Below are 27,934 nucleotides of genomic sequence, written 5' to 3'. Positions count from 1 at the left end.
GATGCCTTTTGGGAGTTGTAGTCTCAGAGACCGGGTTCCCGGGCTGGCGGCGGCAGGACTCTGCGTCCCAGCATCCCCTGCAAGAGTCCGGGAGCACTTCCGCCCTGTTGAGAAGTGGGTGTCGCTGTGGGTGAGTCTGGGTGGCGAATGGGGTGCAGCTGAGACTCAGGCGGTGTGCTGGAGGCTTTGGAGGTGGTGGTACACCGGGGGCGGTGGGCGGGAGCTGGGATGGTGAGAGGGGAAAGCAGCGTGGCGTGTGTGTGTGTGTGTGTGTGTGTGCGCGCGTGTGTGTATGTCGGGGCGGGGAGTGCAAGCAGGCAGAGGATGCAGCGTCTGGAGATGGGCAGGGTCACTGAGGGGTCAGGATGAAGAGTGAGTTGGAGAGGCGAGCAGTGAGACGGGGTCTTACAGAGGTCTGTGGGTGAGGTGGTAGAGATGCGCTTTGGTTGTGTGGGGAAGTTACCTTAGGGTCTGGAAAAGCACAGTCAAGGGGAGAGAGGATTCAAGGGCCCTGGCAAAGAAGTGAAGAGGCCCTAAGCTGGAAGTCTGACCTTAAAATAGTGCTTCATTCTCCACACCCGAATTCATGTCGTCTGTGCCGGGACTGGCTATTGTGTCCAATCCCAAACCTGTACTTCTTTTCTCATAACTGATGGGAATGAAAGGCTTCTTTATCTACTGACCCGCCCACCCTCTACTGACCCGCCCACTCTCTACTGACCCGCCCACCGACCTACTTGTTTTACCAGCTGATTCCGCCTGTGCCTGCCTTCTTCCCCACTCTGGCCTCTTGCCCTATGCCGCTGTTCAAGGCTTGTCATTTCTTTAGCATCTCTTAAAATTACCTCTGTCTTCCGAGAACCTCGGCAGAAGTGTCCACATTTTCATTTCTCCAGCTTGGAGAAACATTGCAGCCAGTGTGAGCTGTTGAAACCCTCAACTCTGTACCTTCCGTTCGTTTTCCAACTTGGAATCCATCCCTGGCATGCAGCACGTGTTGATTGAAATCTGATTTAATAGATTCTTCATAATTCTCTTTGCAGCCCACTTTTTCCATACTGCATGCTCCGAGGCTGCCAAAGTGCTCCCCATTTTCCTGGCGGGCCATTTTGTTTCTCCACTATTACATCGCCTGTCTCTCTGCTGTACCCATCCCCCATCCCCTCTGCAGAGAACCACTCAAGAACCAATTCAACAGTTCCCTTAAGCAAATTGTCACCTCCAACTTCCCAGATCCCAAATCATATTATTTTTACGACATAGGATTAATATAATTATCTGTGGTCTGTGGCTTTTTTCTTTCTTTTCGTTTTGTCTCTTCCACTAGATAGCTTTATCAGGACAAGGAGTGTCTGGATCATCTCCATTTTCCTTTGTCCTGCCCAGAACAGTAAACACCTAATGTAGATCTAGCACATGAGTAAATGCTTGGTGAATGTGGACTAAAGACTCTCAGGGTGAGCTTTGTTAGACCACGTTTGAGGATGGCTACAGACTTCCAGGGCTCTGGGCTTCAATCTTCTTCCCAACATCAATGTCTGCTGGGAGCTCCAGGGCAGTGTTGGCCAACACATAGGGATGTATACAGCGGCTTCCTTTTCCTGAGGCTTTGCAGCCATTGCTAATCGATCACAATATATATTCATACGGAACTCATTTCTTGGCAGACTACTCTAGGTAGTTACCTCATGGTGGGGGATGGTCTGCTAAGTGAGGGCCCATCTGCCATCCCCAGTTCAAGTCCTTAGATGGGAGTCTTACTTCTGACAGCCAAAGATTGTACAGTTAGCCTAGGAGGACTGACAACCATTGGGAGCTTCCGGTTTCTTAGAGGTTCCCAACCAAACTGGTCCTTTCTCCGGCCCCGGGAGCATCTGTTGTCACGGGAGCCGGTGTGTGGGGAACTTAGCTCCACATCTCTACCCAGTGCCCCCGCTGCCAAGGCTTTGTCACCTTCCCCATGGTTCAGTGGAACCAATTACAATTTTTTTAAATTAAATATGAGAATTTCATACAGTGAATTCTGGTGGCCCTGATTTTGATAGAGGACCCTTCCATCATTAGGAGGGGGGGACTCTGCACCCCTCCTAAGTCTTCTTTCTGGGTACTGGAAGAGAAACCTTTGTGATTTATTTATCTCAGACTTCTGTTTGGGATAATGCCATAGGAAAGACACTCTGCTTCTGTTCGGTGACAAGAAAGGCTCACAAAACTAAAGGTAGGCGAGGAGTAGTGGAGACATGGAATCAGCGCCATATGCTCACTGTGGAGGAGATGTGGGTAGAATTCACTCCAAGGCTTAAAGAGAGCACGTTCTCTCTCTGGTCTACCTGGGTCATGGGTGTTACAGGTCGTCACGTTCAGCTTAGTACTAATGACCCTCCACTTCCTTGTCTGGAGGATTCTGTGCAAATAAAGATGGAGAATGCTTAACACTGGACTTAGTGCCAATAAAAGGCACCTCTTGGAGGCCTGCATGTATCTCTGGTGGCCTCAGGGCTGGAGGCCCCTGCCTGACTGTGTTGACCTCCCTTCCCCCACAGTGGTCTGTAGTCCATATGGAAAGATTGGCATATGATTCCGACTGGGGTTTCTGCCATTTGTTTGAAGTGAATCTTTGAGATTTTTAGGATCTCTCCCCCAAAAGATGTCCTAGGCTCTGGCTTGGTGGCTGGTGGCTGCTCATTGCCTGGCGGGTGTCCTTTATGCGGGAGTGGAGTAGCCTTTGCTTGCCAACTTGCTGTCTGTTCCTAAATTGTAGCTTTGTGAAGGCTGAAGGGACTCTCTGTCCCAGCCCTTGTTGGATCTGTAGCTCCAAGTACAACCCAGAGCACATGATGGGTGCTCTGTGAATGCCTGACTGGTCAGTCCTTGCATATGACAGTGACAGACTGTGTGTTTGGAGTAGTGTGTCAGAAAAATGTGTGTGTGTGTGTGTGTGTGTTTAAACTGTATGAAATGTTAATTCTTTAATATAAATCATGGACATTCTAGACTTTTGATTTAACAGATTTACATAGTTAATATAAGGCAACAAAACTCTTTAATGGCCCTGCTGTTTATCGTATATGAAGCTGGCTCCTGTACTGGCCTGCTGTACAGTGGCGTGGCATTGTCCACTGTAGGTAGGGCTAGGTGACTGCAGAACATGGGTGAGCATTTATCTCAGAGCCGTGTATCAGCTGCCTTGGGAACAGGAGCAGGCATGGTGCTGGGGCCTGATAGAGCATACTCTTCCTGGAGGAAGTGACGTGTAGCCACATGTAGCGGAGGGATAGCCAGACGCAGCCCAGTCGCCCTGTGTTCTGGAAGCATCTTCCTAAGCACACGGAAGTCTTTTTGGCCGGTCTCTAACTTTTTTGTCACCCTTGCCTCCACACATCCCAGTCAGATGGACCAGAATTGCAGATGCTGTCATCCTTTGCCTCTGGTTCTGCTGTGCCATTCCTACTTAGATGCAGCCAATGGCCTCCTTCTGTTAGGTGTGTCTTATGCCATTAGACTTGTGATGGTGAGCTTGTTTTCTAAGAGAACCCAGTGTGGGTGTCATCAGGGAGGCTGTACCTCCTTGGGTGCCAGTGTGCATGCACATGTCTCTACAGAGTGTAATAGAAAATAGTGTCGTGGAAAGGGGGGCGTGGGGAGAGAGGAACCCTTTTGATGTGGGCAGTTGTCTTCTGGCTCGTGTGATGTGGTCGTCATGAGCATCACAGCATCTCTGTCTGCTTTGTTTTCTCCATGCGCATCACTGTGCTAGAGCCTTCAGGAGCTGAGGTCTGGGTACTGTGGTAATTACAGTAGGATGATCATGGATGTGAGGGAGAGCACACCACGGAGGCTGGTGACCTGGGACAAGTCCTGTCTCAGGGAACAGGAAGGCTCTGGGAAATGTGCAGTTTCAGGAGAGACCTAGGTAGCTGAGAAGGGGCTTGCAGTGGCTCCGTGGAGCTTGGCACAAAAGATGGCAACTCAGGATTTTATTATTTATTTGCTTTATTTATTCATTTTTTGTTTTTAGAGTCGGAGTTTTGTTTTTCTGCTATTGTAGCTCAAGCTGGTTTTAAACTTCGAATCTTCCTGCCTTGGTCCCCTGATGGCTGGGGATGGTGCATTTGGTTTTGACCCACTGAATATGAGGTATCTAGAGGATAGTCAAGTGGAAATGTTGGAGCCATGAGGTATGCAGACAGCTTTGGCTGGAGTTTTGAGGAACCTCAGTTTAGAGCTGGTGAATGACATCAGGTGTGTGGGATGGCTGGAGTGTGAGGGGGGGGGGGTTTACCAGATGACCATCCATGGCTGAGGACCAAGGCTCAAATCTCAGAAGGCTGGAAAAGGTGACCCTCTTGGGGGCCGGCTTTGGGGAAGGTTAGCTTTGGAATATGGTATAGAAGAGAGGAAGGCCATACTAGGGTCAAAGCCCAGAGGGCCAGGGTTCTTGGATTAAACATTTGGGTGTGTCCCAAAAGATGTGCTGTCTTCTTGTAAAGTGAACTGAGTGCAGACTTTGGTGCCTGATCATGGTCTCACTTCCTGCCCTTTGCAAAGCAGTGTCTCTGAGGCTTCCTGCGCCATCACAGGTCGTGGAAGGTATAAGAGAAGTGAAGGAAGCGGTGCTTCTGGGTCCTCCCCATCACCATGTCCTCTGTCTTTCTGTCTTCACAGTCTTGGGTAGCAGTCCCTTCCCAGGAGTCCCTGAAGGACACATTGCCAATGCAGGAAGCCACCAGATGAAGACAGTCCTGCTCAAGTGAAGCAGCCAGGCCAGATGATGGCTGCGGCCTCGCCTCCACCAGAGCCAGAAGACCTCCTGATCGTGAAACTGGAGGAGGACTCGTGGGAGAAGGAGAGCCATGGCCCTGTCCCTGGACCCGAGGTCTCCCGCCGGTGTTTCAGGCAGTTCCAGTACCGGGATGCGGCTGGACCCCATGAGGCCTTCAGCCAGCTCTGGGCTCTCTGCTGTCGTTGGCTGAGACCTGAGCTTCGCCTCAAAGAACAGATCCTGGAACTGCTGGTACTGGAGCAGTTCCTGTCCATCTTACCCAGGGAGGTGCAGACCTGGGTGCAGGCACGGCACCCTGAGAGCGGAGAGGAGGCGGTGGCCCTGGTGGAGGATTGGCACCGAGAGGCCTGGGCTGCCGGACAGCAGGTGAGGCTAATAGTCTGATCTCTAAGAAGCTGGTTAGGCAAGGTGGTGGGCTTAATAATTGGATGGAGTTAATAATTGCCCCCAAATTGCAAGCCATCATTGAGCAATTACTGTTTACTGAGCCCTGCTATACAGCAGGTAGTATTCCAACTGCTCGACTTGTATTAACTCGTTTAATTCTGCCACAGATGAAGGAGGTGGGTTGGTACTGTTAGCCTAATTTACTAGTGAGGAAATGGAGGCAAAGAAAAGATAGATAATTTGTTCAAAATCACCAGCTACTGGATTGTAGAGGCAAGATTTGCAGTTGCCAAAGCCTGACTGGAGGGCGTGTGCCTGACCACCATTGAGACTGCCTCCCAGGACCATTCGGTGTGCCCCATCTGTATTATGCTGGATGTTTAACACAGCCCGCATCCCTGGATCTCTTTGGATGCTATAGCAGCCATAGGTAGAAATAGTTTTACTGTCTCCACTTTGTAGATTAAGGTTCTAAGAATCAGACGGTTCATGGAGGTCACTCGGAGAGCGAGCCAGAGCCTAACCTCCCTGATCTTTGGGTTTCAAGGGCATTGCCCTTTTCCACTACAGAACTGATGCCTCATCTGCAGTTTAAAATTCTTCCGAGGGTGAGGCTCACTCACACCGCGTGAGCGCCCACTGTGCTTCAGGCCCTGTTCTGAGTCTTTCACATGTGTAGGTCATCCAGTCAGCCACTGGGTGCTGTTTTCCAAATGAGCTAACAGCAAGGTAAGTAACTTGGTGAGTGGTAGAGCCAAAAAGGGGCGGGGCATTGTGGATTCCGCATCCGCAGTTTCAACAGTTTACAAGCAACTCTGAGAGCCTATGATGTAATATGTCATTTTCCCATGACACAGAATTTGGGTCCTGCTTGCAGCTGCTATGCGGAGTCAGCCACTGGAGCTGGCTTTGGGCTGAGGCAGCCTTTCAGAACCTTCACCTCAAACCCTTGGGGCTCTGCACTTGTAATCCCCGTAGCCTCATACTTGACCACACTTGGTTGCAAGGATTCTATTTGATAATACACATGCTGTAAATGACAAGGTTCTCTGTCCATTTAAACCGTAAAGCTCTGTACAGATGAGAGAGTGGGGCGAGGGAGGGCCAGGTGTTTTCCATACTCCATCTGTGAAGTCAGACTAGGCTAGTTTTTCAAGAGACACCCCTGTGAGGTGGCCAAAGGTTGAGCCCTTCTAAAATAGAGGGAAGAGGTAGAGCAATGGCGTCCCCTCTGGTCCCCCTTTCCCATGGCCTCCACTTTTATAACCCAGCTTCTCTGCCTGCTCCTGGGTCCTCACAGGGGTGGGTGCACAGGGGAGAGCCTCCTTCATTGCATGCGCCACAGCTTGCGCCTCATGCTCTCTGGAGGCAAAACCCAATTCTTCTTAAGGGGATGAATTTATGCTTCTCAGGGTGAACCGCACCCTGTGGCCAGTGCCTTCATTCAGGGCTAAAACCCTAAAAGGGGTCTTTGAATCCCCCTGTCTTACAATCTTTAGCTTGTTTCATCTGGAACCCTGGTCTTCCTCAGGTACTCTGATGAAGTGTTCATTATTTTAATAGAGGTTTTTGGTTCAAAATTGAGCGGCGGGTACAGTGTTCTCAGATGTAGTCTCCATCACTGTCACCATCCCCTGTCAGAGTAGGACGTTTATTACCCCACTGAGCCTGCACCGACATAACCCCCCAGAGGGTGCATGTCACACCGAGGCTCACTGCCGGAGGGATGGATTTTGGCAGGGACAAGATGACACGTGTCCGCTATTATGGTGTCACACATAGTAGGCTCACTCCCTCAACAGTCCTGTGTATTCTGCTTACTGAACCACTCATCTTTCTATCGTCACCTAGAGTGGCCTTTCCCTGAATGCCATAGAGGTCACACAGTCTGTGACCTTTGTGCATAACCTCTTTTACTAAGTAATGCATGCTTAGTGTTCTCCCACGGCTTGATAATTGCTTTTCTTTTTAGCACTGAATTCTGTTCTGTTGTCTGGATGTACTAGTCCCTCCAGTCAAGACAAGAATGTCTTGGCCGTGTCTATATTTTGGCAGATAAGATTAAAAGCACTATAAATGTCACATGTATGTTTTTGTGTGCACATAAGTTTTCAGGCCATTTGGGTAAAAATGAAGAATTACTTTGTTGGATCACACAGCAAAGGGGTGTTTATAGTTTTATAAGAAATTGTTGAACTGTTTTGGAACGTGGCCCTACGATTCTCCCTCTTTGGCTGGCAGTGAGAGTGGATTTCTGTGGTGGCTCATCCTTTATAGTCTTTGGTTTCATGCTTGGATGCCGGGCATTCAGGTAGTTGTGAAGTGGTCTCACATTTATTTCTTACATGTGTGGATGGGTACACATGTGGGCAAGTTTGTATGCACATGTTAGAGACCACGGGTTGATGTCAGGGGTCCTCCTCCCTGTTAGTTTTGAGACATGGTTACTTATTGACCCTGTTATTTACTGATTGGCTAGAGTTGCTGTATAGTGAGCTCCAGGGATCTTCCTACATCCTCCTCTCTCGGGCTGGGATGACAGACCCTCCTCCCTCGGGCTGGGATGACAGAACCTCCTCCCTTGGGCTGGGATGACAGATGCACACTTTTTTACCCGGGTGCTGGGAATCTGAATTTAGGTCCTTATCCTGCTGTGGCAAGCACTTTACTGACTGAGCCTTCTTCCTACTACCCAACTTGCAGTTTCTTAATGATTACAAGCACCTTTTCATATGCTTGGTTGGCATCTGTTAAGTCTTTGGTGAGAAGTCTGGGTTAGTCTGGTTCTTTTGCCTTTCTATATAAGTTTAGAATTGATGTTAAACAAAGATCCAACAAAAATTCTCAATAAAATATTGTCTTAGTCAGGGTTTCTATTCCTGTACAAACATCATGACCAAGAAGCAAGTTGGGGAGGAAAGGGTTTATTCAGCTTACACTTTACATAGCTGTGCATCACCAAAGGAAGTCAGGACAGGAACTCAAGCAGGCCAGGAAGCAGGAGCTGATGTAGAGGCCATGGAGGGATGTTACTTACTGGCCTGCTTCCCCTGGCTTGCTCAGCTTGCTTTCTTACAGAACCTAAGAATACCAACCAAGGGATGGCACTACCCACAATGGGCCCTCCTCCCTTGATCACTGTAGTTGATTCCTGGTTGTCAACTTGACTATATCTGGAATGAACTGCAGTCTAGAATTGGAAGGCTCACCTATGATCCTAATTTGGAGGCTCAAAGATATAAGTTTCTGACCTGGATCTTGGTATGGAGATCTTGAAGCATAGTGGCTATGAATTTCAGAAGATTAAGACAAGGAGATCTCTGAGTTCAAGATCATCTGGGATTAAAGGCATGGAAGTACACACCTTTAATCTGGGCCACACCCTCTGCTGGAGATATATAAGGACATTGGAAGAAGGAAGATTTACTCACTCTTCCTTGCCTGCTTGCCTCGTGGGACTGAGCAACTACTAGATCCTTGGACTTCCATCCACAGCTGCTACTGACCATTGTTGGAGAGTTGGACTATAGACTGTAAATCATCGACAAACTCCCTAACTATATAGAGACTGCCCTTATGTTCTGTGACTCTAGAGAACCCAAACTAATACAGAAGTTGGTACCAGGAGTGGTTTTAGAGGAGCAGAAGTATAAGGATGAATGTTTTAAAATTTTGGAGTTGGTTGGTTGATCCAGTAGCACCTTCAACTACTGAAACCTCTCCAGATTCTCTCCCTCCTGGGAGCTCAGAGAATATTGAAGACCCATGGATGAAACTTTATCTCAAGCTTAAAGAAGCTAATGCCTTTGATTATCTTGATGAATTAGGTGATTTGGTGTTATACAATACTTTCTCCAAGTTGAGGAAAAAAATCGGAAAATGATTTTGCTGGCTGGTTGCTCTTAGCATCTCGGGGGAAAAAACAATGAAGGAAAGGAAGGAGTTGTGTGATAAAATCGAAGAGCTCCAGACTCAAGTTAACAATCTAAAAGTTGCTAAGTGTGCCCTTGAAGAGAATCTACTCTCTAGCAGCCATAGAGCGCAAGTAGCAGAAAAATCAAACTGAAGCCCTCATTATAAGGTTGGCTGAATTACAGCAAAAATTTAAGTCTCAACCTCAGAGGGTGTCAGCAGTTAAAGTAAGGGCATTAATTGGCAAAGAATGGGATCCTATAACTTGGGGTGAGGATGTGTGGGAAGACCCTGTTGAAATTGAGAATTTTGAATCTTCAGATTTTTAAGGATTTGCTCCACCTGAAGAAGTAGTACCCTCAGCCCCACCCCTTGAAATAATGCCTTCTCCACTTGAGGAAATTAATCCCTCAGAGCCTGATAAAACAGCAGTGACTTTTGCTGACAATACTGATGTTTCTCAGGGCCCACCAATAGTTTCTTCTAGACCTATAACCAGACTCAAGGCAAAGCAGGCCCCTAGAGGGGAGGTAGAAAGTGTAGTCCATGAGGAAATGTGCTATACTACTAAGGAGCTTAATGAGTTTGCTAATTCATTCAAGCAGAAGCCTGGAGAATATGCATGGGAATGGATTTTAAGGGTGTGGGATATTGGTGGAAGGAACATAAAACTAGAGCAGGCTGAGTTTATTGGCATGGGCCCTCTGAGTGGAGATTCTAGGTTTAATATGGAAGCTCGCACAGTTACAAAAGGTGTCAGAAGTTTGTTTGATTGGTTGGTTGAAGTATTTATCAAAAGATGGCCTACTGAAAAGGAGTTGGAGATGCCTGATATCCCTTGGCTTAGTGTTGATGAAGGGATTTTAAGGCTTAGGGAAATTGCAATGTTAGAGTGGATACGTTGTGTAAAACCTAATCCTCCACAGTGGGAAGGTCCAGAAGATATGCCCTTTACCAGTGCTATAAGACGCAAACTAGTGAGAGGGGCACCAGCACATTTAAAGAGTTTTGTTCTTGCCCTTTTCCTTGTGCCAGACCTTAGGGTTGGAGATGCTGCTGCTCAATTAGATGAATTAAGTTCAATGGGTTTAATTGGGCCCCGAGTTAACAAGGGCCAGGTAGCAGCATTGAATTGCCAGAGACAAGGTGATTGTAATTATTATAGTGGACAGCATAGACAAAACAATGTTTATAATGACATATCCCATAATGGGCAGAGAGGTGGAATTTATAATGGTATGACTCGTTTGGACCTTTGGTACTGGCTAATCAATCAATCATGGAGTTTCCAGGGATGAAATACATAGGAAACCTACTGCATATCTGTTTGATCTGTATAAGCAGAAAAATCCTCAAGCAAATGATAGAAAGGCTACATTGGATTATGGCAAAAGGCAATCTCGGTCAGTGAATCAATTTCCAGACTTGAGCCAGTTTACAGATCCATTGAGAAAATGCCCCACAGTTGGATCTCATGGCGGCATTTCTTCAAGGGAGGCTCCTTTCTCTGTGATAACTCCAGCTTATGTCAAGTTGACACACAAAACCAGCCAGTTCAAATACTTCGAAGCCATATTCAAGAACACATCAAAAATACCATCTACCACAGTCAAGCCAGATTCATCCCAGAGATACAGGGATGGCTCAACAGTAAATAAATGTAATCTTCCACATAAATTGATTTAAGTGCAGAAGCTGCAGGATCCTCTCATATGCAGAAGGGGCCTTTGATGAACTCCAACATTCCTTTATAGTAAGAGTTCTAGAGAATGGGCGAATAGAGGGGACATATCTCGACATAATAATGGGCATGATACAAGTCTACAGGTCCAACATCAAACAAAATGGAATATTTCCACTGAAACCAGGAATAAGACAAGAGTATTCCCTCTCTGCTCTCCTGTTCATGATAGCGCTTGTATTCTTGGCTAGAGCAATAAGACAGGAGAGACATAAAAGAAGCAAATGGGAAAGGAAAATGTCAAAATTTCCTACTCATAGCTGGTAAACACATTACAAAACTATTAGGATACAAAATTAGTACACAAAAATCACCATCCTATATGCAAACAGCAAACACTAGAAAGAAATTACAGAATCATTATTCACAATTATCCCTCCCTTCAAAAAACAACCTTGGAATAAATCAAGAAACTAAAAGGCTTGTACAGTGAAAACTTTAAGACACTGACGAAATTGAAGAAGATACCAGAAGATGGAAAGACGTTCCATGCTCATGGATTGGCAGGGTTAATATTGTGGGAAATACACACACACACACACACACACACACACACACACACATTTATATATTCAATGCAGTCCCCATCAAAATCCCAACACAGTTCTTCATAGGAATTGAAAAAAGAACTTAAAATCATTTTGGAAACATAAAAGACCCAGGAAAGCCAAAATCATCCTGAATCATAAAAACACTGCTGGGGACATCAGCATCTCTGATTTCAAGTTATACTACAGAGATAGAGTAATAAAGCCAGCATGATTCTGGCATCCAAGCAAACACATTTGAAACATGGGATAGAAGTGAGGACCTGGATAAAAAGCCCACACTTCTACAGCCACCTGATTTTGACAGAGAAAAACTAGACACTTGGGAAAATACAGCTATCTCAGTCGCTGTTGTATTTCTGTGAAAACATACCATGACCAAGGCTGTAGCATATTGAGCTACTCCTCTTTGCCTCCTGGCAGATTGCACACACACACCTGCCCAGGAGCTATCTGGAGTCACAAATAGAAGACACACACACACCACACACCAGTTCACTTTAAAATGCCTTGGCTAGCTCAAAGGCTGGGCAGGTCTGTTCTCCCCACAGCTAGCACATATTTCCTTACTGTAATCTTGGCCTCTAATTCTATATTTTATCTTTGTTGCCCTAGCTCCTGAGCGACTCCGTAGCCTGTGCTGCCCAAGGTGCATTCCTTCTCACCTACATTTTGGCTGATTTTCCTTCTGCAGCTCTAAATCTGATCCACCTCTCTCTGCATTATGGCGAGTCTCTCCAAGCCTGCCCCCAGCTGGCTCTGAACGGTAATAAAGAATTGCCAGCCGGGGGCAGGCTTCCTTTAGCCTATGTGCAAGCTACTGCAGACAGGGTTTTTTGGGGGGAAATGCAATTAGCAAGAGAACACCAGCTGCTACACAAGGCAACTTGTAAAAGGAACCTACAATTTCAGAGGGCTAGTCCATGACCATCATGGGGGGAAGCAAGGTGGTGTGTAAGCGTGGTCCTGGAGCATTTTTAATCCAAGAGCGACATGAAATCAATCCTAGGTCTAGAGGCAGAGCAAGTAACCAGCCCGCAGGGAGTGAACGTAAGTAAACAGAAAGGAGGGTCTTTTGAATGGAAGGGTATTTAAAACAGTGTGGGGAAGGAGAAAGCTTTTTCCTTCTGGGAGGTCAATGGAGTAGGAAGGTCAGCTGGGTGCTTTCTCTCCCTCTCCTAGCTAGCCAGAGTTCACCACAGTATCTGGCTCCCGAGTCTTCATTTGGCAAAATCAAATGGCTGGGGTTTTTGTATTAAAAACAAGATGGGGCCTGCTGTGGGCTTTTGAAACCTTAAAGCTCATCTCCCCATGATATACTTTCTCCAGCAAGGCCACACCTCCTTCTCTTTCCTGAACAGTCCACCAGCTGGGAACCAGATGTGCAAATATATGAGCCTGTGGGGCGATTCCCACAATAGCACCATCAGCATATGGGCTGCTCAAACTGGACAGCTTGCACATAGAAGAACTAGATCCCTGTCTTCACTCTACACAAAACTAAAGTCCACATGGGTCAAGGACCTCAACATAAGACCTGATGACGAGTCTGACGGAGAAGAAAGTGAGGGTGTGTGTGTGTGTGTGTGTGTGTGCTGCACCACAGGTGTTAAGATTAGTATTGACAAATGGGACCTCATGAAACTAAAAAGTAAAAGGACATCATCATCTGAGTGAAGAAACAGCCTATAGGATGGGGAAAAAACTTTACCAGTTATACATCTGATGGAGGGTTAGTATCTAGAATTGACAGCAAACAAAATGAAACAAAACAAAACAACTCCAAAAAACCCCACCCAAAAAACCCAAATAGACAAACTGCAATTAAAATTTGGAACATGGATCTATACAAAGAATCCTCAAACATTCTACACGAGTTCTCCTCCAAAAAGTTCTCTCTAAAAAGTTCTCCAAAAAGTTCTCTAAAAAGTTCTCTCTGCTCTCTTCTAATCTTGCTCTTTCCCCCTGCTCTGATGCAACAACCATAATGCCCTCACTCCCAGCGCCCTCACTCCCAGCGCCCTCACTCCCAGTGCTGTGCCCTTCCAAGTTCTTCTTGAGTTCAGTTCTGATTCTTCTCTTTGTCCTCAGCACTTATACTTCTTTCAGAATATATGATCACATGGTAAAAAGTTCACAAGTTTACACATAAATTCAAACCATAAATGGAATAAGCAGTTTACAACACAAAATGTTTACATGCATATCCATTAAGAGGAATTATCTGGCTAAACATTCATCATCTGTCACTGCTCAATAGGTTTATGGAGAGTTAAAAACCTTTAATTTTTGTGACTAAGGTATTAGTGGAAGTTTTGTATAGATAAACCCAGTCAATATTTTATCTTCTGTCCTTGTACCTGTATTAAATTCTTATTTCTCTTTTTATGACCTTGAGTTAATTGTTTTACAACCTATTGGAATGTGCCCTAAGTTGTAGAAGCCAGCTTGCTATCTCAGAAGCAATTGACTCATGACCCTTGAAGACCGGCACTGTTCCCATTGCAGTTTTAACATCAGAAAGGACTTAATAGCAGTCCTATTATAATAGAGCTTGATAATTACTAATATAATTTTAGGAATTCTTATAGGATCATCATTAAGAATTAAGAAATCATCTCTTTGTCTATATAGCATCACTATAAGACAGTACATCTTTGTTCTGCAGAGATCTACTCAAAAGGGTAGGCTAATACCTAGTGATTGTTTATATATATATATTTTTTTTTGGGGGGGGGGGTTTGAGACAGGGTTTCTCTGTGTGGCCCTGGCTGTCCTGGTACTCACTCTGTAGACCAGGCTGGCCTTGAACTCAGAAATCCGCCTGCTTCTGCCTCCCAAGTGCTGGGATTAAAGGCATGCACCACCACCGTCTGGCAGTTTTATATATATATATTTAATAATAACAGCAAAAGCATATTAATAGTAGGAATCTTTCCTAAAATGAAATTCTTCTTGGCCTTGCCTAGAGAAGCAGTTCCGTCATTAACTGTGACAGTCCATGGCGGAGCCATCCTAGGAAGAACACTTGCTAGTTGTCAGTGTCTCCTTGATGGCTCCTGGCAACGTGCAAATAAGAACGGTTTTGAGATTTTATCTTACCCCAGTCAGGATAGTTAAGAATAAAACAACAGCTACAACAGCTGACAACTTGTAGTGGTGTGGATGTGGGGGAAATGGAACGCTTATTGACTCCTAGTGGAAGTGCACACTGGTAAAGCCACTGTGGGAATCAGTGCGGAGGTTCCCACAAAGCTAGCAGTAGCTCTGGCCTGTGACCCAGCTCTGCCACTCCTCAGCACATTCCTGGAGGACGATATTCTGCTATGGAGATACTTTCTCATCCGTGTCCATTCTGCTTTATGCACAATAACCAGATAATGGAAACAGCCCAGATGTCCTTCTGCTGATGATAACGGAGAATGAAAATGTGCATAAATATAGTGGAATGTTATTTAACTGATAGGAAAATGAATTATGGAATTCACAGATAATGATTGGGGCTGTAATTAGTCACTTTGAATGATGTAACCCAGACCCAGGAAGACAAATGCTGCATGTTCCCTCTTGTGTGTGGATGGTAGCTTTGACAATTTAGATGTGTGTTCATTTTATTTTATTTTTTGGGGGTAGGTGGGTGGGATCTAAGGCAGGGTCTCTCTGTGTAATTCTGGCTGTCCTGGAACTCTGAAATCCACTTGCCTCTGCCCCCCAAATGCTGGGATTAAAGGCATGTACTACCATTGCCTGGCTTAGATGCATATTTAAATTGGAGTGCCCAGAGAAATCAGGAGAGTAGTAAGGGCCAGGGAGTGTTAGTTACTTTCTGGTATTATGACAAAAATACCATGACTAGAAGCAACCTAGGGAGGTTCAAGGTCATTGTTCAGCATAGTCCATGATCAAGGGAAGCCAGGGCAGGAACCCAGGCAGGAGCTGAAGCCAAAGCCATGCAGGGTGCTGCTTCCCTGCTCGCCCCTCTGGCCTGCTCAGAGAAGTCAACCCACAGTGATGGCACTGCCCAGAGTGGCCTAGACCCCTCCATGCTCATTAGCATAGGGGAAATGCCCTGCCCTCCCAGCTCTGGGATATGTCAAGCTGACAGGTGAAGGTGACTAGGGGAAGGGTCATGAAGAGGGAAAGAGAATGGGGGAAAAGGGCTAAAGGGATTGGGGGAGGGCAAGGGGGAGCAGGAAGTATGCGGAGGGATAGCAAGATCTGTGAAAAGGCCACATGGAAAAGTACCACTGTACACGCTTCCTAAACAGTCACACACACACACACACACACACACACACACACACACACAGAAACACACACACAGAAAGAGAGAGAAGTACAGAGAGAGAAACACACACACACACACACACACACACACACACACACACATATACAGAGAAAGAAATGGAGTTACCCTACAAAAGAATCAATGCTTTTCTCGGTTCCCAGGCTATCAAATAAAAAGCCTTGTTCCAGATATGGGTTACCTCTTTGCAAGTTGTTGGTCAGTGGGACCCCAAAGACCACAAGCATTGCAGGCTTCAGCCGTTGCCCCTGGTTGTCCCTCCGGAACTTGATGGTAAGACGCTATTGCTGAAGACAGCACATACTTGAATTGAAGCGCAAAGAGAAATCGAGCTGGTACCAGACAGAGGCTTCAGCCCCACTGGCTAGCTTTCCTAGTGGCAGAAAGTTTGACAAGTGGCTTGGCAAGGTCTCCTGGCTGGTACAGTGCTGCTGGGAATGTTAAGATGGCCTGTTTGGATTTAAGGCCTGCTCCACAAGACAGAGCTCATGCTTGGTACTGTTAACTGGACTCAAAACCCACCAACGAGGTCACAGGCCTTAGCAGAGAGCCAAATACTATTATTCTGCTAGACGGGCATCGTGTTAAACTGCCCCCTAAATTCTTACTTTTATTTCCATGGATTACTGCATCTTCTGTCATGACGGAAATTACTTTTGCAGTAGGCGTGGATTAACACAGAGACTCACAGCTTGTTACCATGCAGAGTGAGAGACTGGAGTGCCCAGCTCTAACTGGGACATCTCTCCCGTACACCCTCGCCCCTGAGACTCAGGGAGCACCCCAAACGGAGCCAGAAAATTGATAAGAGATACAGGGAGTAGCTGCCTGCAGTGAAAGAATCTTTGCTGGACACGACAAGGCTGCTATACTCAGAACTTGGTGGTAGGAGCTGAACCTGGTCTTCTGGAAGAGCTGCGCATGCTCTCAGCTGCCGAGCCATCTCCAGTCCTGGGTTCTTTGCATGCAGCGCTGGTAACTCACATCCAAGCTCTGCAGCTTCATCCAGAGGGCTTTTTTGTTTTGTTTTGTTTTGTTTTGTTTTGTTTTTAGTTGTATTTTCATGTAATTTCAAGTACTTTTAAATTTCTCTTGAAATTTCTTCCTTGACTCAAATATTTACTTGTTTGAGCCTCATGTATCTTGGGATTTTTCTGGCTACTTTTCTGTTTCTGAGACACTTCCATGTGATCTGAGAGCACACGTGTCCCAACCCTGTCCTTTCACACTTGCTTAGCTTAGTGTGTTTTGTGGTCTGGCATGTGGTTGCTGGGGCAATGAATAGCCCATGGGGGTAGATCTGTGAAGTTCTACCTTTACAGAGTTCAACGATCCCTCTCCTGTTCTGTTCTGCCCCACTAGTGAGTCTACCCCACACTCCTCGCTCTCTTCCCTCCAACCGTCTGTGGTTTTGGTTGATCAAGACCACTGCTGTCACCACCGACTGCACTCACCCTCTTCTGCTTCTGTCAGTTTTGGATGGTGTTATTAGCAGTACGGAGGATCAAGGTGTGTGTAATCTTTACCAGGATTGAGGGTTATTATGCCTTTGTGGAGTATTGACCCCGGTATCGTATTATAAAGCCACTCTTCATCCCTGGGAACGTCTCTCGCCCTGAAGTCTGCTGTTCTGAAATTAATACAGCTTCTCTCACTCCGTTGTCCTTCATGTGCATGTGTGCGGTGTGCATGCATATATATGCATGCATGCTTGCATATATTTGAGGGTGTGCTTATATGTGTGTGTGTGTGTGTGTGTGTGTGTGCGCGCGCGCGCGCGCGCGCGCGCATGTGCATGTGCATGTGTGCTTGGAGGCTTGAGGTTGATGCCAGCAATCATCTAATGACTCTTCTCTGAGGCGAGTCTCAGTCAGACCCAGAGATCACACTATGGCTACTCTTTCTAGTCAGCTTGCTCTTGGGCTCTCCAGTCTCTGCCTTCTAAAGCTGGCATTACAGACAGGCCGCCATGATTACCTTATATTTTACACAGGCTCTGGGGATCTGAAGTTTGACCTGAACTGCTTGTGGTCAAGAACTTGAACCACTGAGGCATCTCCCAGCCCACTCTCTTTGGGTTAGGGTTAAATTGGTATCTCTTACTCCCTCTGTAAGGCGTCTCTGTATTTAAAGTGGATTTCTTAGTTACAGCATGTATTTGGGTCTTATTTTATAGTCTTGGCCTTTTACTTGCTTTGTTTATTTATCTTTGAGATAGTGTCTTATAGTGTAATCCAATGTGGCCCCAAACTTGCAGTCCTCCTACCTTAGCTTCCCAACTGCTGGGACTGCAGACAAGAGTCACCATGCCAGCTTGTTAGCGTGTTTATGTTTAGACCATTGGCACGTGGGTTCCTATTTCTATGTTTTGTGGTTTGATAATCCCAGTTTTCTGCCATCTGACACTGGTTCATGGTTGTTGCTCTTCAAGATGCCGTTTGCCTTTTAGTATGCTTTGTAAGTTTTGGGTAACAGGTGGCATATGACGTCATGGGTAGAAGGAGCTATGTAAATAAGGCTTTTATAATATAGTGGCAGAGCATGTCTAGTGGGCAGTCTATAACCCCGTGATTAGCCTGTGCTCCGGACTCTGAAATTCATCAGTACTTCTCAGGTTGCCTCTTTTGGGTGGGGCAGGCTGCTAGAAAGGGTGTCTGGTGGGTGCTTCCTGTCACCTGTACAGAACAGGAGGGAGATGGAGCGGGCAGCTCCTTTATGTAAAGTAGGCTGTGCTCTGGCGGACACGGACACTGGGACACTGTTTACAGGATGCACTGGCAACTTTCACAGTGGTTCCTGCCCCCCCTCCCCCCCCCCCCCCCCCCCGCTCCACCCCGCCCTGCAGAAGCATGTGAGGGGACTTTTCCTCACTGTGAGGAAGGGTAGAGCTCTGGGAAGTGATTCTCGGGAAATCAGAAGCTCACCTGCCCTTGTCTCTGTGACTGGGTCTCCTGGAGCTTGACTCTCAGACTGCCCGCCCTGTGCCTCCAGCTGTAGGGCTTTCCTGCCTGCACTGGCCCCTTCAGAAGTCTCTGCTCTGGTGAAGTCACCTCTTACTGCTCCAGCTTTGAGAGCAGGCATAGGTGGTGTGGCCTCGTGTCTCTTCTGGGTTTTGGCCAGTGTGGGTTTGTTCAGTTTATTTCTTGCTGAGGTGGAACCTGACTTACTGGATTAGGAACTCGAGATCATCCCCATGGTTGCCTCATGCGTCTCCATTGTCAGTTGAATCTGCCCTCTTCTGTGTGGGCAGCTCTGGCCCAGGGGGTGAAAGTCTTCGCTGTAGTATGGTAACAGCTGGAGGAGCTGGGCAGAGTGAGGATTGTCTTCGAGGTGATTTATGCAGTTTCTTCATGTTACTTGGTTGAAATTACTTAGGAGGCAAGCAGGCTTATAAATATGCTTATAAATTATTTTTAGTGTCACAAAATTTTATGTAACTTGCTTCTGTGAATCACGAACATTTTGAGTAGTGATCACCTTCTTGAAATACTTGTGTAGCCTCCCAGAATTCAACAAGACAGAACTCATTTCATAGTATCGATAGACCTCATTTGGTTGTTTAGACAGAACTCCTGTGGTAGTATAAATGCTGATTTCTGATGTCAGTCTGATCGCTTTCTTATTGTGTTAAAACCCTCTTTGGATCTTAAGAATCTGTTAACCCCATGGAACATGTTCATACTCAGAATAACAATCCTGTCCCATTGAAGGGACCATATGGATCTGATGGTTGGGAGTTTTGGCTTTGTGTGTAGGGACTGGAGCTGTGCTCTGAAGATGCCAGGCCCTTCGAAGCAGTTCAGGAGTTCCAGAGGTTCCAGCTGCAGCCAGTGGCTCACTGCTCTGAGGGACAGCCTCGGAAACAGTGGATGGAGAATACATGTCCTGGCCTTTCCAAGATGCCACCTGAGTCCTTGAAAGAGAGTGGTAAGTACCAAGGATATGGGCACAGAAGAGAATGACACCTTTCTTCCCAAAGGGTGGGCTTGGGAAGTGGGGAGAAGGGCCATACAGAATTCAAGGTACACAGTGGGATAAATGTCTGACGGATGTTGTTATTGAGCGGTAGAGGTAAGACACTGCGAAATAGGATGCTTGTAGCACGCCCCAGTAGCTGGAGGTATACATACTGAAGGTGCTAGCGTGGCAGGGGCGTGGGTGCAGCTCACAGGGTAGGCACTGGTAGCTCACCCACTGCACATCACTGAAAACAGCTTAGGAGTCCAGTCTCTAAAGGAAGTGAAATGGCAAGTGTGTGCTGGGCATGGGGCACCCTTGGTGTGATCCCAGCAAGACCTTTGGGAAGCTGTGTCTCAAAAGGAAGTGGTTTTAGAGAACTGAAGCTTTTATCTCACAGAATTGTTCTCTTCCTCAGCTGTCCTCACACCCCAAGTCCCAACTGTCCCAAAGATGGCGAGCATTGGAGATTGGGAGGTGGCGGCCGAATCCCAGGTAAACTACTGTTTTCTTTTCCTGTCATCCTCTTGCTGTGCCCCGTGCCCAACTCATGACCTCCCCAGCTAAGGGGTAGAGAGCATAGGGTGTTAGCCCTTGCCTCCCTGGGCCTGCTGCTAATTCATTGACTGTGATACTGGCCCCACACATGGCTGCAGTAATCTCTCTTAGGTTTGCTCAGATTCCCAGGATGTTTTTAAAGTGTCATTGATATTTAAGGTCCTCTGTGTTTGTGTCACAGGAAACCCTGAGTCCCAGCTCAGCTAAGGAGGAGCCCTGCCAGGACCCCGCAGGAGACCGTGGGAATGGTACACGCCCAGGTAAGGAGAGTGTGCCCTGCTCCAGGGCCCGGCCGGCCTAGTTCTGGTTCACTCAGTTCCAAGAGAGGGGCTGCCACTTCCTTAGAACCAGAGCCCTGCCCTCTCTGGACTTTCAGGAGAGGAAGAAGACTGGCTCCTTGTAGCCTCCATGTGGAGAGTCTGCAGGTTGGGATGGGGGCTGCATGCTCTTTCCTAGAGCTATCCCTGCTGGGGCCATCACCTGGGTGCAGTCACCTTGGTCCGGAACTGGACCAGGCTCTCTGTCAGCACCCACTGAGAACTCTGAGAAAGGGGAGCAGCAAGGGCTTCCAAATGCTCGGAGCTCATGTGACCAGCACACCTTTCCCTGAGGGCCACCCATAAGGAAAGCCAACAATAAAAGGCCCTTCCCCGGAGGGAGGGGGAGGGTGGGAGAGAGGGAGAGAGGAAGGGAGAAAGGGAGGGAGGGTGATACACAAATGGAGTGAAATAGAAAAGGCTGCCACAGGTTAACTCGTGACAGGCTTAGACTAGACATCTGAGGGCTGCTTATTGGACAGTGGGACCCCAGAAGTGCTTGCTTAAATGAACCGATCAAGAAATGCTGAATTAGAGTACCCTGAAAAGACTGTACTTCCAAATTCTTTATCTAGATCACCTCAGACATTTACTGTCACAAAAGGCTTTCTGCTTTGTTAGGACCAGATGCTGCCGGGAAGGTCTTTCTATAGACCAACTACATCACATCATTAGCGGCCCAGAGGGCGAGGTGTTCCAGGCCTACTACCTCTCAGCTCCGCAGTGCTCTAAGGGCTCTACATTTATTCTCTCTCTCCCTCTCTCTCCCCTTCCCTCCACCAGTGAGTTGTCTGATGGGGTTTTTTGAGGTCCTGTGTTTGCCAACTGTGGATGCATGCTAGCCACCCTGTTCTAAGATATATTTCATAACAACAGCGTGGCAGATGACGAGCCAGCGGGTCCCTTTCATTTTCGGTGAGGGTCCTGTGTCTCCTAAGCACCCCCTCTAGGGAAATCATCATGGGAGTTTCTCACTGACCTCTTGGAGGAGAAGGGTGTGAGTGTCGGGAACAGTTTAGAGAAATACAGTCCGACAGGGTCATTTCTGCTCAGTCATTTCTGTCCTTCCTTTTGTGTAGGAGTTCCAGCTTCAAAGCCAAGTGTCACCTCCCAACATGAGCAAGGACCAGAGATTTTGGGTCTGAATCTTATCAATTCTGGGAATGGCAGCGCTGCAGATGACGGCCTGGACAGTGAGCAGGACCAGCCAGCGCAGGAGGCGGCTCAGGCGGACTCCAGAGCCTGGGAAGAGCCACGCCAATGGGGTGCGGACGACATGAAGGTGTCAGGGGTTCACTGGGGCTATGAGGAAACCAAGACTTTCCTGGCCATCTTAAGTGAGTCTCCTTTCTCTGAAAAGCTCCGGACTTGTCACCAGAACCGTCAGGTATACCGGGCCATCGCAGAGCGGCTGAGGGCACGGGGCTTCTTGCGGACTCTGGAGCAGTGTCGCTACAGGGTCAAAAACCTTCTACGGAATTACCGGAAAGCCAAGAACAGTCATCCACCAGGGACCTGCCCCTTCTATGAGGAGATCGAGGCCCTGGTGAGGGCTCGCTCAGCCATCAGAAGAACCACAAGTGGGCCAGGAGAGGTGGTGGCACTCTCCAGGCTGGGTGACAGCGACACTGAGATAGATGACCAAGACGAAGGTTGGGAGCCCGAGGAGGCCACAGAAGACTGCAGTGGTTCTGGCCTGGCCGCTGAAGAATCTCTTCAGGGGCCCAGGATTGCAGGGGCCCCAGCTCTGCTCCAGAGCCGTGTTGGTAAGAACATGGCCTTTAACTGGATGAATATCAGCTAGGCTGCTGCCTCCTAAGGTTAGAGCTCAACCTACGAGTCAGATCCCTGACCCCAGTGTAAGGTGCTGGGTACCAGGCCCTCCTCAGACCCACTCTTCCCTGAATCACATCTTTTAGTTATAGGAGCAAATAACCCAGAAGCTTTGCTAGACCTGCAGAGATTCTAGTTGCTTCCAAAGATTGCACCCGAGTGCTCTTGTCATTTCTGAAGGTGTGTTTCTCTTAATGTGTGTGAGAACGGCCCATTAATTCACAGATAGCAAGTCTGGGCGAAGAAAGAGTGAGTGAGATGCTGGAGTGTAGAGAAGAAACCGACAGTGTAATCTTGAGATCACTGTGTGGGAAACTCCTAATCTTGCAAAGGGAGAGTCACTGACAGCCATCTGAGGCTTTGGAAGCCACACAGGAGCAGAGGCTGGTCTCACGCCTTGTGTTCATACAGCCCCTCCCCCCACGCTGCCTCCTCAGGGTATATCACTTACCTGAATGAAGACTACACTGCATACCTTTTGGGCTTTGACCAGTGAGGAAAGTGTGTCCTCAGCTATAGGCTGCCACCTGGTTAGTCAAGGTCCATTTATGTCTCTGATCCTTGGGGATTCTCAGATTCCATATGTTGTTGAAAGGAGGACCCTCAAAGGAGATGGGGGATCTCGTGGGTGAAAGTCACTTGTCAGTTGAAGCCAGGGGGGTGGGTCAACTTGATGCAGTTGCTGAATAGAGCATGGCCGCTCTGCCTCCCTTCAGCAAGACTGTCTCTTGAAATGGTGAGAGAGGATGCCTTGGCCGACTTCCCTAGCATGTCTCTGAGAAGCAAGTTTGTGTTCCCAGGTCCTTGGAAAGTTTCTGAGATCTGTGTTGTAGCTCTGTAGAAGTGCAGGTGTCCCCAGTCCTAGGTAAAGCTCCTAAGTCTCACGTCTGAACTCTTCACTTCTGACAGCCGGCGTGCACTGGGGCTTCGAAGAGACCAAGGTCTTTCTGGCAATTCTCAGTGAGTCCCCGTTCGCTGAAAAGCTTCGCACCTGTCACCAAAACAGCCAGGTATACCGGGCCATCGCCGAGCGGCTGCATGCGCTGGGCTTCCTGCGGACGCTGGAGCAGTGCCGCTACCGATTCAAAAACCTTCTTCGAAGCTACAGGAAGGCCAAGAGCAGCTGTCCACCAGGAACCTGCCCGTTCTATGAGGAGATGGACTCGCTGATGAGGGCACGCACTGTGATTAGAGCCATGGAGACTGTAGGAGAAGCCACAGGTCTTCCTGGATCTGGACAGAGCAGTACTGAGGCCGATGACCAAGAGGCCTGGGGTGAGATGGAAGATGAGGAGGTCATTAGACTTCTGACTCCAGACTCCCAGACTCCAGATGCAGGTGAGCCTGGAGTCGTTGGGTATTGGCAGAGTCTGCAGCCCTGTACAAAGATAGGAGCCGAAAGGACCAGGATGGACACAGGACACACCAAGTCCAAGTTCTCAGCACAAAGGAGATTTATTTGCCCCAGAGGGACAGAGGGCAGGGGAGTAAGAAACAAAGACAGAAGATGAATGAGGGGATAAAGAAACAAGGCAGGGGTGGGGGCAGGGGGAGTGGTTTCCTAGGAGGAACAGAGGACTGCCTCTGGATAGAGAGGTGACAGAGGTGGCTCATAGGCAAATGGTTTATAAAGGTACACGGGGAAAGCTGTGTTAGGGTGAGGATTTAATTTTAATTGGGCATGTTAATTAGATAAGCCAAAGGGAGCTTTTGATTGCCAGACTTCGGTACTTGAAACCTTTGAACCATACTGGACTTTAGTGGTCAGCCTCAGGAGGAGGAAGCGGCCATATAACGGACTAGACCTTGGAGGGCAGCTTTAGGAATGTAACCTGACAGTTTACCATGGCGGAGGGGAAGGGAGAGGGGCAGGGCCTCTAAGCCACGTTTGCCATGCTCCAGTCTACTAGGAGCCCTCAGGAACCAGGTATATCATCTTTGCCTCCGAGCCAAAAGAATGAATGAGATCGAACAGGAAAAGCCGGTGTACTGCATAGATGCTGTTATGTGCTGTCATGTTTAGTGCCAGCCTGCACTCTAGGTGGCCAGTCCAGCTTTTACTGGGACACACCTGGGTAACTAAGCTGTGGGCTACAATATACAGATCTGTTAGCCAAATTGACAAAATACATGATAGAGATGTGCTAACACTAACCAGTGAATGAATGAAGACCTCCGCTTGTCTGTTCTTTCAGGTTTTGAGTTGAAGCATGAGGATGAAGACCAGATTTCAGAGGCGGATGTTTTGGGGGGTTTGCCTGGAGCCTTATCAAGATATACCAGCAAAGCTGTTTGCCAGCCTCCAGTCTGGGAGGAGGACCATGAGAATGGAAATGAAGGGGGGTGGAGGACCACTCTCCCCTGGGAAGAGAGCTCCTCTGAGGAGGACTTAGAAAAACTGATTGACCACCAAGGCCTGTACCTCACAGAGACACCCTACAGATGTGACACACGTGTGAAAAGCTTCAGTCGGAAAGGGCGTTTCTTTACCCCACAACAGACCCATTCGAATGAGAAACCCTACAAGTGTCTTGGCTCTGGGAAGAGTTTTAGTGACCATGTCAACCTCAGTACCCACCAGAGAATCCATATTGGATCGAAGCCGTACAGTTGCGTGGAGTGTGGGAAGAGCTTCAATGACCCTTCTAACCTCATCAGCCACCATAGAACCCACACAGGGGAAAAGCCCTATAAATGCGGGGTGTGTTGGAAAAGCTTCAACCAGAGCTCATACCTACTGAAACACCAGCGCGTCCACTCGGGAAGAGTTCTTAGCCAGCGTGATGAGTCCGGGGAGAGCTTTGGCCAAAGTCCATCATTTAATTACTGGAGAAACTCTACGCGGGAGAGACCTGAAGAACCTCAGAATATCAGCATGGGTCCCCCCAACTCAGGGGAGATGCTGTACCCGTGCCCTGAATGTGGACGGTGCTTCTCGAAGAGCTCCGCCCTCATCAGTCACCAAAGAATCCACACAGGCGAGAAGCCATACGTGTGTGCCGAGTGTGGGAGAAGCTTCAGCAAGAGCTCCAGCCTGTCCAACCACCAGCGGACTCACACCGGCGAGAAGCCGCATAGGTGTGCGGACTGTGGAAAGTGCTTCAGCGAGCGCTCCAAGCTCGTCACCCACCACAGGGTCCACACGGGAGAGAAGCCCTACGAATGCCCCGAGTGTGGAAAGTTCTTCCGAGACCGGTCCAACCTCATAACCCACCAGAGAATTCACACGGGAGAGAAGCCGTACAAGTGCAGAGAGTGTGGGAAGTGCTTCAACCAGAGTTCGAGTCTCATCATCCACCAGAGGATTCACACCGGGGAGAAACCCTACAAGTGCACAGAATGTGGCAAAGACTTCAACAACAGCTCCCACTTCAGTGCCCACCGCAGAACCCACTCGGGAGGGAAGGCACCGTAGGCCACACCTCCTCCCGGCAGAAGAGCAATAATGTGTATTTATACCTCCCACGTTACTAAAGCGCACTAGAAAGAAACCTTCCGATGTTTAAGCTTGGTGTATATTTAGAGGTGCCATCTTTGAAAAATTCGGGTAATTTGGAGGTGAATTTCCACTACTAAGGACTGAAGTTGGAAGGTACTTCCCAAGTGTGATTTGGTTTGCACACCCCCAACACACACATAGAATCGATCCTTAGGCTGCCCTTACATCTGCTGTCACTTGAGAACTTGGTCAGTGAGGCAGATGGGTGATGTTGGGATTAGAGTCGGATCCGTGGCCCAACATTGATTCCAGATTCTTCCTGTGCCTTCGCTAGCTGCTCTTCCCACAGAAAGCATTGCTCTTGGTAGTTTGCAGTTGGGGCAAAAACTTCATAGGGAAACCTTGAAACCTCACAGTGAGGGGTGTAAACTGAGAGCCAGTGCCTGGGGTACCCCACCTCGAGGTCAGCAGCGAGGGGGGCCACAGCGAGATCGTTACAGAATCATTAGTAATAGCAGAAATAGCTGTGCATTGAACACTCGCTCTTTGGCAGCCTGTGCCAAGTGCCTCATGTATCATCTCATTTAATCCTCAATGTAGTCCCAGAGTAGAAAACGGAGGACCGGGAAAGTCAGGTGACCTGCATGAATCACACATCTGAGAACAGAGGAGGCAGAATTCAAGACTCATGTGTCCCCAGAGCCCGAGGGGCTGTGTGCTGTCCCGAGTCCTCTTACATGAGGTTGGGTAGCTAGCACTAGGATCTCAAAGTATGGTCGTTAAATGAAATCTCCCTTTGACGAGCACAGAAGTTGAGAGTTCCTGCAGAGGAGAGGATTTGGGACATTCAGAACTGGTGAGGCACTGTGCGCGGGCTGAGTTGTTACCAGAGCGACGGGTAGGTGTCACCATCTTCAGAGTGACACAGGCGAGAGGTATGTAGACAGACACTGGTGCGTCTTGCAGGGAGATAGTGCTTTGGCTAAGAAGTGGGTTGAAGCGTCTTTCTCAGGTCAGTCCCGCTTCTCTGCATGTGGCTGAGCACAGGTGGCCAGGTCTTAGCAAACTGGCCTTCCCCGTGCCCAGTCACGCCTGCCTGTTGGGCTCTCTGGCTCATTTTCTTCATTTCCAGTCCCGATGCCTGAGGCGGAAGGAGTTGGCACGCTGTCGTCTGTTGAGAGGGCTTGAGAAGGGCTCCATGTTCTAGTTTCCTGGAACCACTGTAGCTTCAGCCCTCTCATCGCAGGCCACCCTGTGCGGTCTCTCAGGCCTGCCACTCATACGACAGGCCATGACAGGGAGGCCCAGTGCGGTCTATCAGGCCTGCCACTCATACGACAGGCCATGACAGGGAGACCCATGCCCAGTGGTTTTCTTCTCCCTTTGGCCTCCACAGTTTTTCTTAGCGTTTAAAAATGTTGACTATGGACTCTGGCTTTCATAGATTTTTAAAGGAAGGTGACTTTCTTACGGCCATGTGTGACCTTAGAATGCCACTCGTGTCCCAGTTACTTCAGGGCTGTTGGAAGTATTGATCAGATAATAGCTGGGAAGAACTTTGAAGATGAACGTTCTATTTGTATGTGAGAAAGTAGGTGGAAGCTCTTGCCGTCCCCTCCGAGGGAGGCTGCTCCCTAGCCTTCTTCTTGTACCAGAACCCCCTTCCCAGGAAGCAGTCCTCTGGTTCTCCTTTGTGTCAGCTCTCTTCAGCTTACCCTTCCAGGCTCATCCTCTCGCTGAGGACCAGGATCATGAGGTGAGCCCTGGCTAACGATCAGCAAATGTCAGTCACTGCAATAAGAAGATACGTAGACTACCCTGGGCCTGAAAGGAAGGGCCCTGCAGGAGAGAACATCCTAGAGAAAGTTACCCAGGTATGAAAGACCTGGGTTCTAGGTGACGTAGGGGCCCAGGTTTGCAGCCTGGGGTGAGGGACTGCGGTGGTGGGAGGGTGGCCTCTGGGATTGCACAGGGGCTGGGGCAAGGTCATTCTAGGTGCAGCAAAGCCGTAGGCTCCTTCCTTTCACGGGCTGGAAGCTTGGCTGGGTGGGCCCTGAATGGTGCTAATTAATCTCTATTGCCAACCCCAGCCTCTCGTTCAGCACACGCCTTAGCTCTAATTAAATTGCCTAGTGCTTTTTTTTCTCTCCAAA

At 48.2% G+C, this 27,934-nt stretch overlaps 1 protein-coding gene across 2 annotated transcripts; it reads left to right on the top strand.

Moving 5' to 3' along the window:
• The first annotated feature begins 39 nt into the window (after nt 1-39).
• Nucleotides 40-27,934, top strand: Zscan20 (zinc finger and SCAN domain containing 20). 2 transcript variants are annotated; one of them, XM_052177423.1, is made up of 8 exons: nt 40-130; nt 4,666-5,149; nt 19,433-19,604; nt 20,053-20,129; nt 20,374-20,452; nt 21,589-22,275; nt 23,252-23,680; nt 24,538-27,934. In XM_052177423.1, exons 2-8 carry the CDS (start codon nt 4,769-4,771, stop codon nt 25,755-25,757), a joined length of 3,045 nt encoding a protein of 1,014 aa, XP_052033383.1. In that variant the 5' UTR covers nt 40-130; nt 4,666-4,768; the 3' UTR covers nt 25,758-27,934. The 2 variants fall into 2 exon arrangements, with proteins under 2 accessions (XP_052033383.1, XP_052033384.1); XM_052177424.1 differs by lacking the exon at nt 40-130 and adding an exon at nt 137-192.

The sequence above is a fragment of the Apodemus sylvaticus genome, chromosome 3 (genome assembly GCF_947179515.1).
Source record: "Apodemus sylvaticus chromosome 3, mApoSyl1.1, whole genome shotgun sequence".
NCBI classification, from domain to species: domain Eukaryota; kingdom Metazoa; phylum Chordata; class Mammalia; order Rodentia; family Muridae; genus Apodemus; species Apodemus sylvaticus.
The sequence above is the reverse complement of the archived record's forward strand: the minus strand, read 5'-3'. Positions and strand labels throughout refer to the sequence as shown.

Coding starts and splice junctions, on each gene's coding strand:
- Zscan20 (XM_052177423.1), top strand. CDS start 4,769: ATGATGGCTGCGGCCTCGCCTCCACCAGAGCCAGAAGACCTCCTGATC. Junction 20,130..20,373: donor AGGTGGCGGCCGAATCCCAG/GTAAACTACTGT, acceptor TTTGTGTCACAG/GAAACCCTGAGTCCCAGCTC. Junction 22,276..23,251: donor TCTGCTCCAGAGCCGTGTTG/GTAAGAACATGG, acceptor CACTTCTGACAG/CCGGCGTGCACTGGGGCTTC.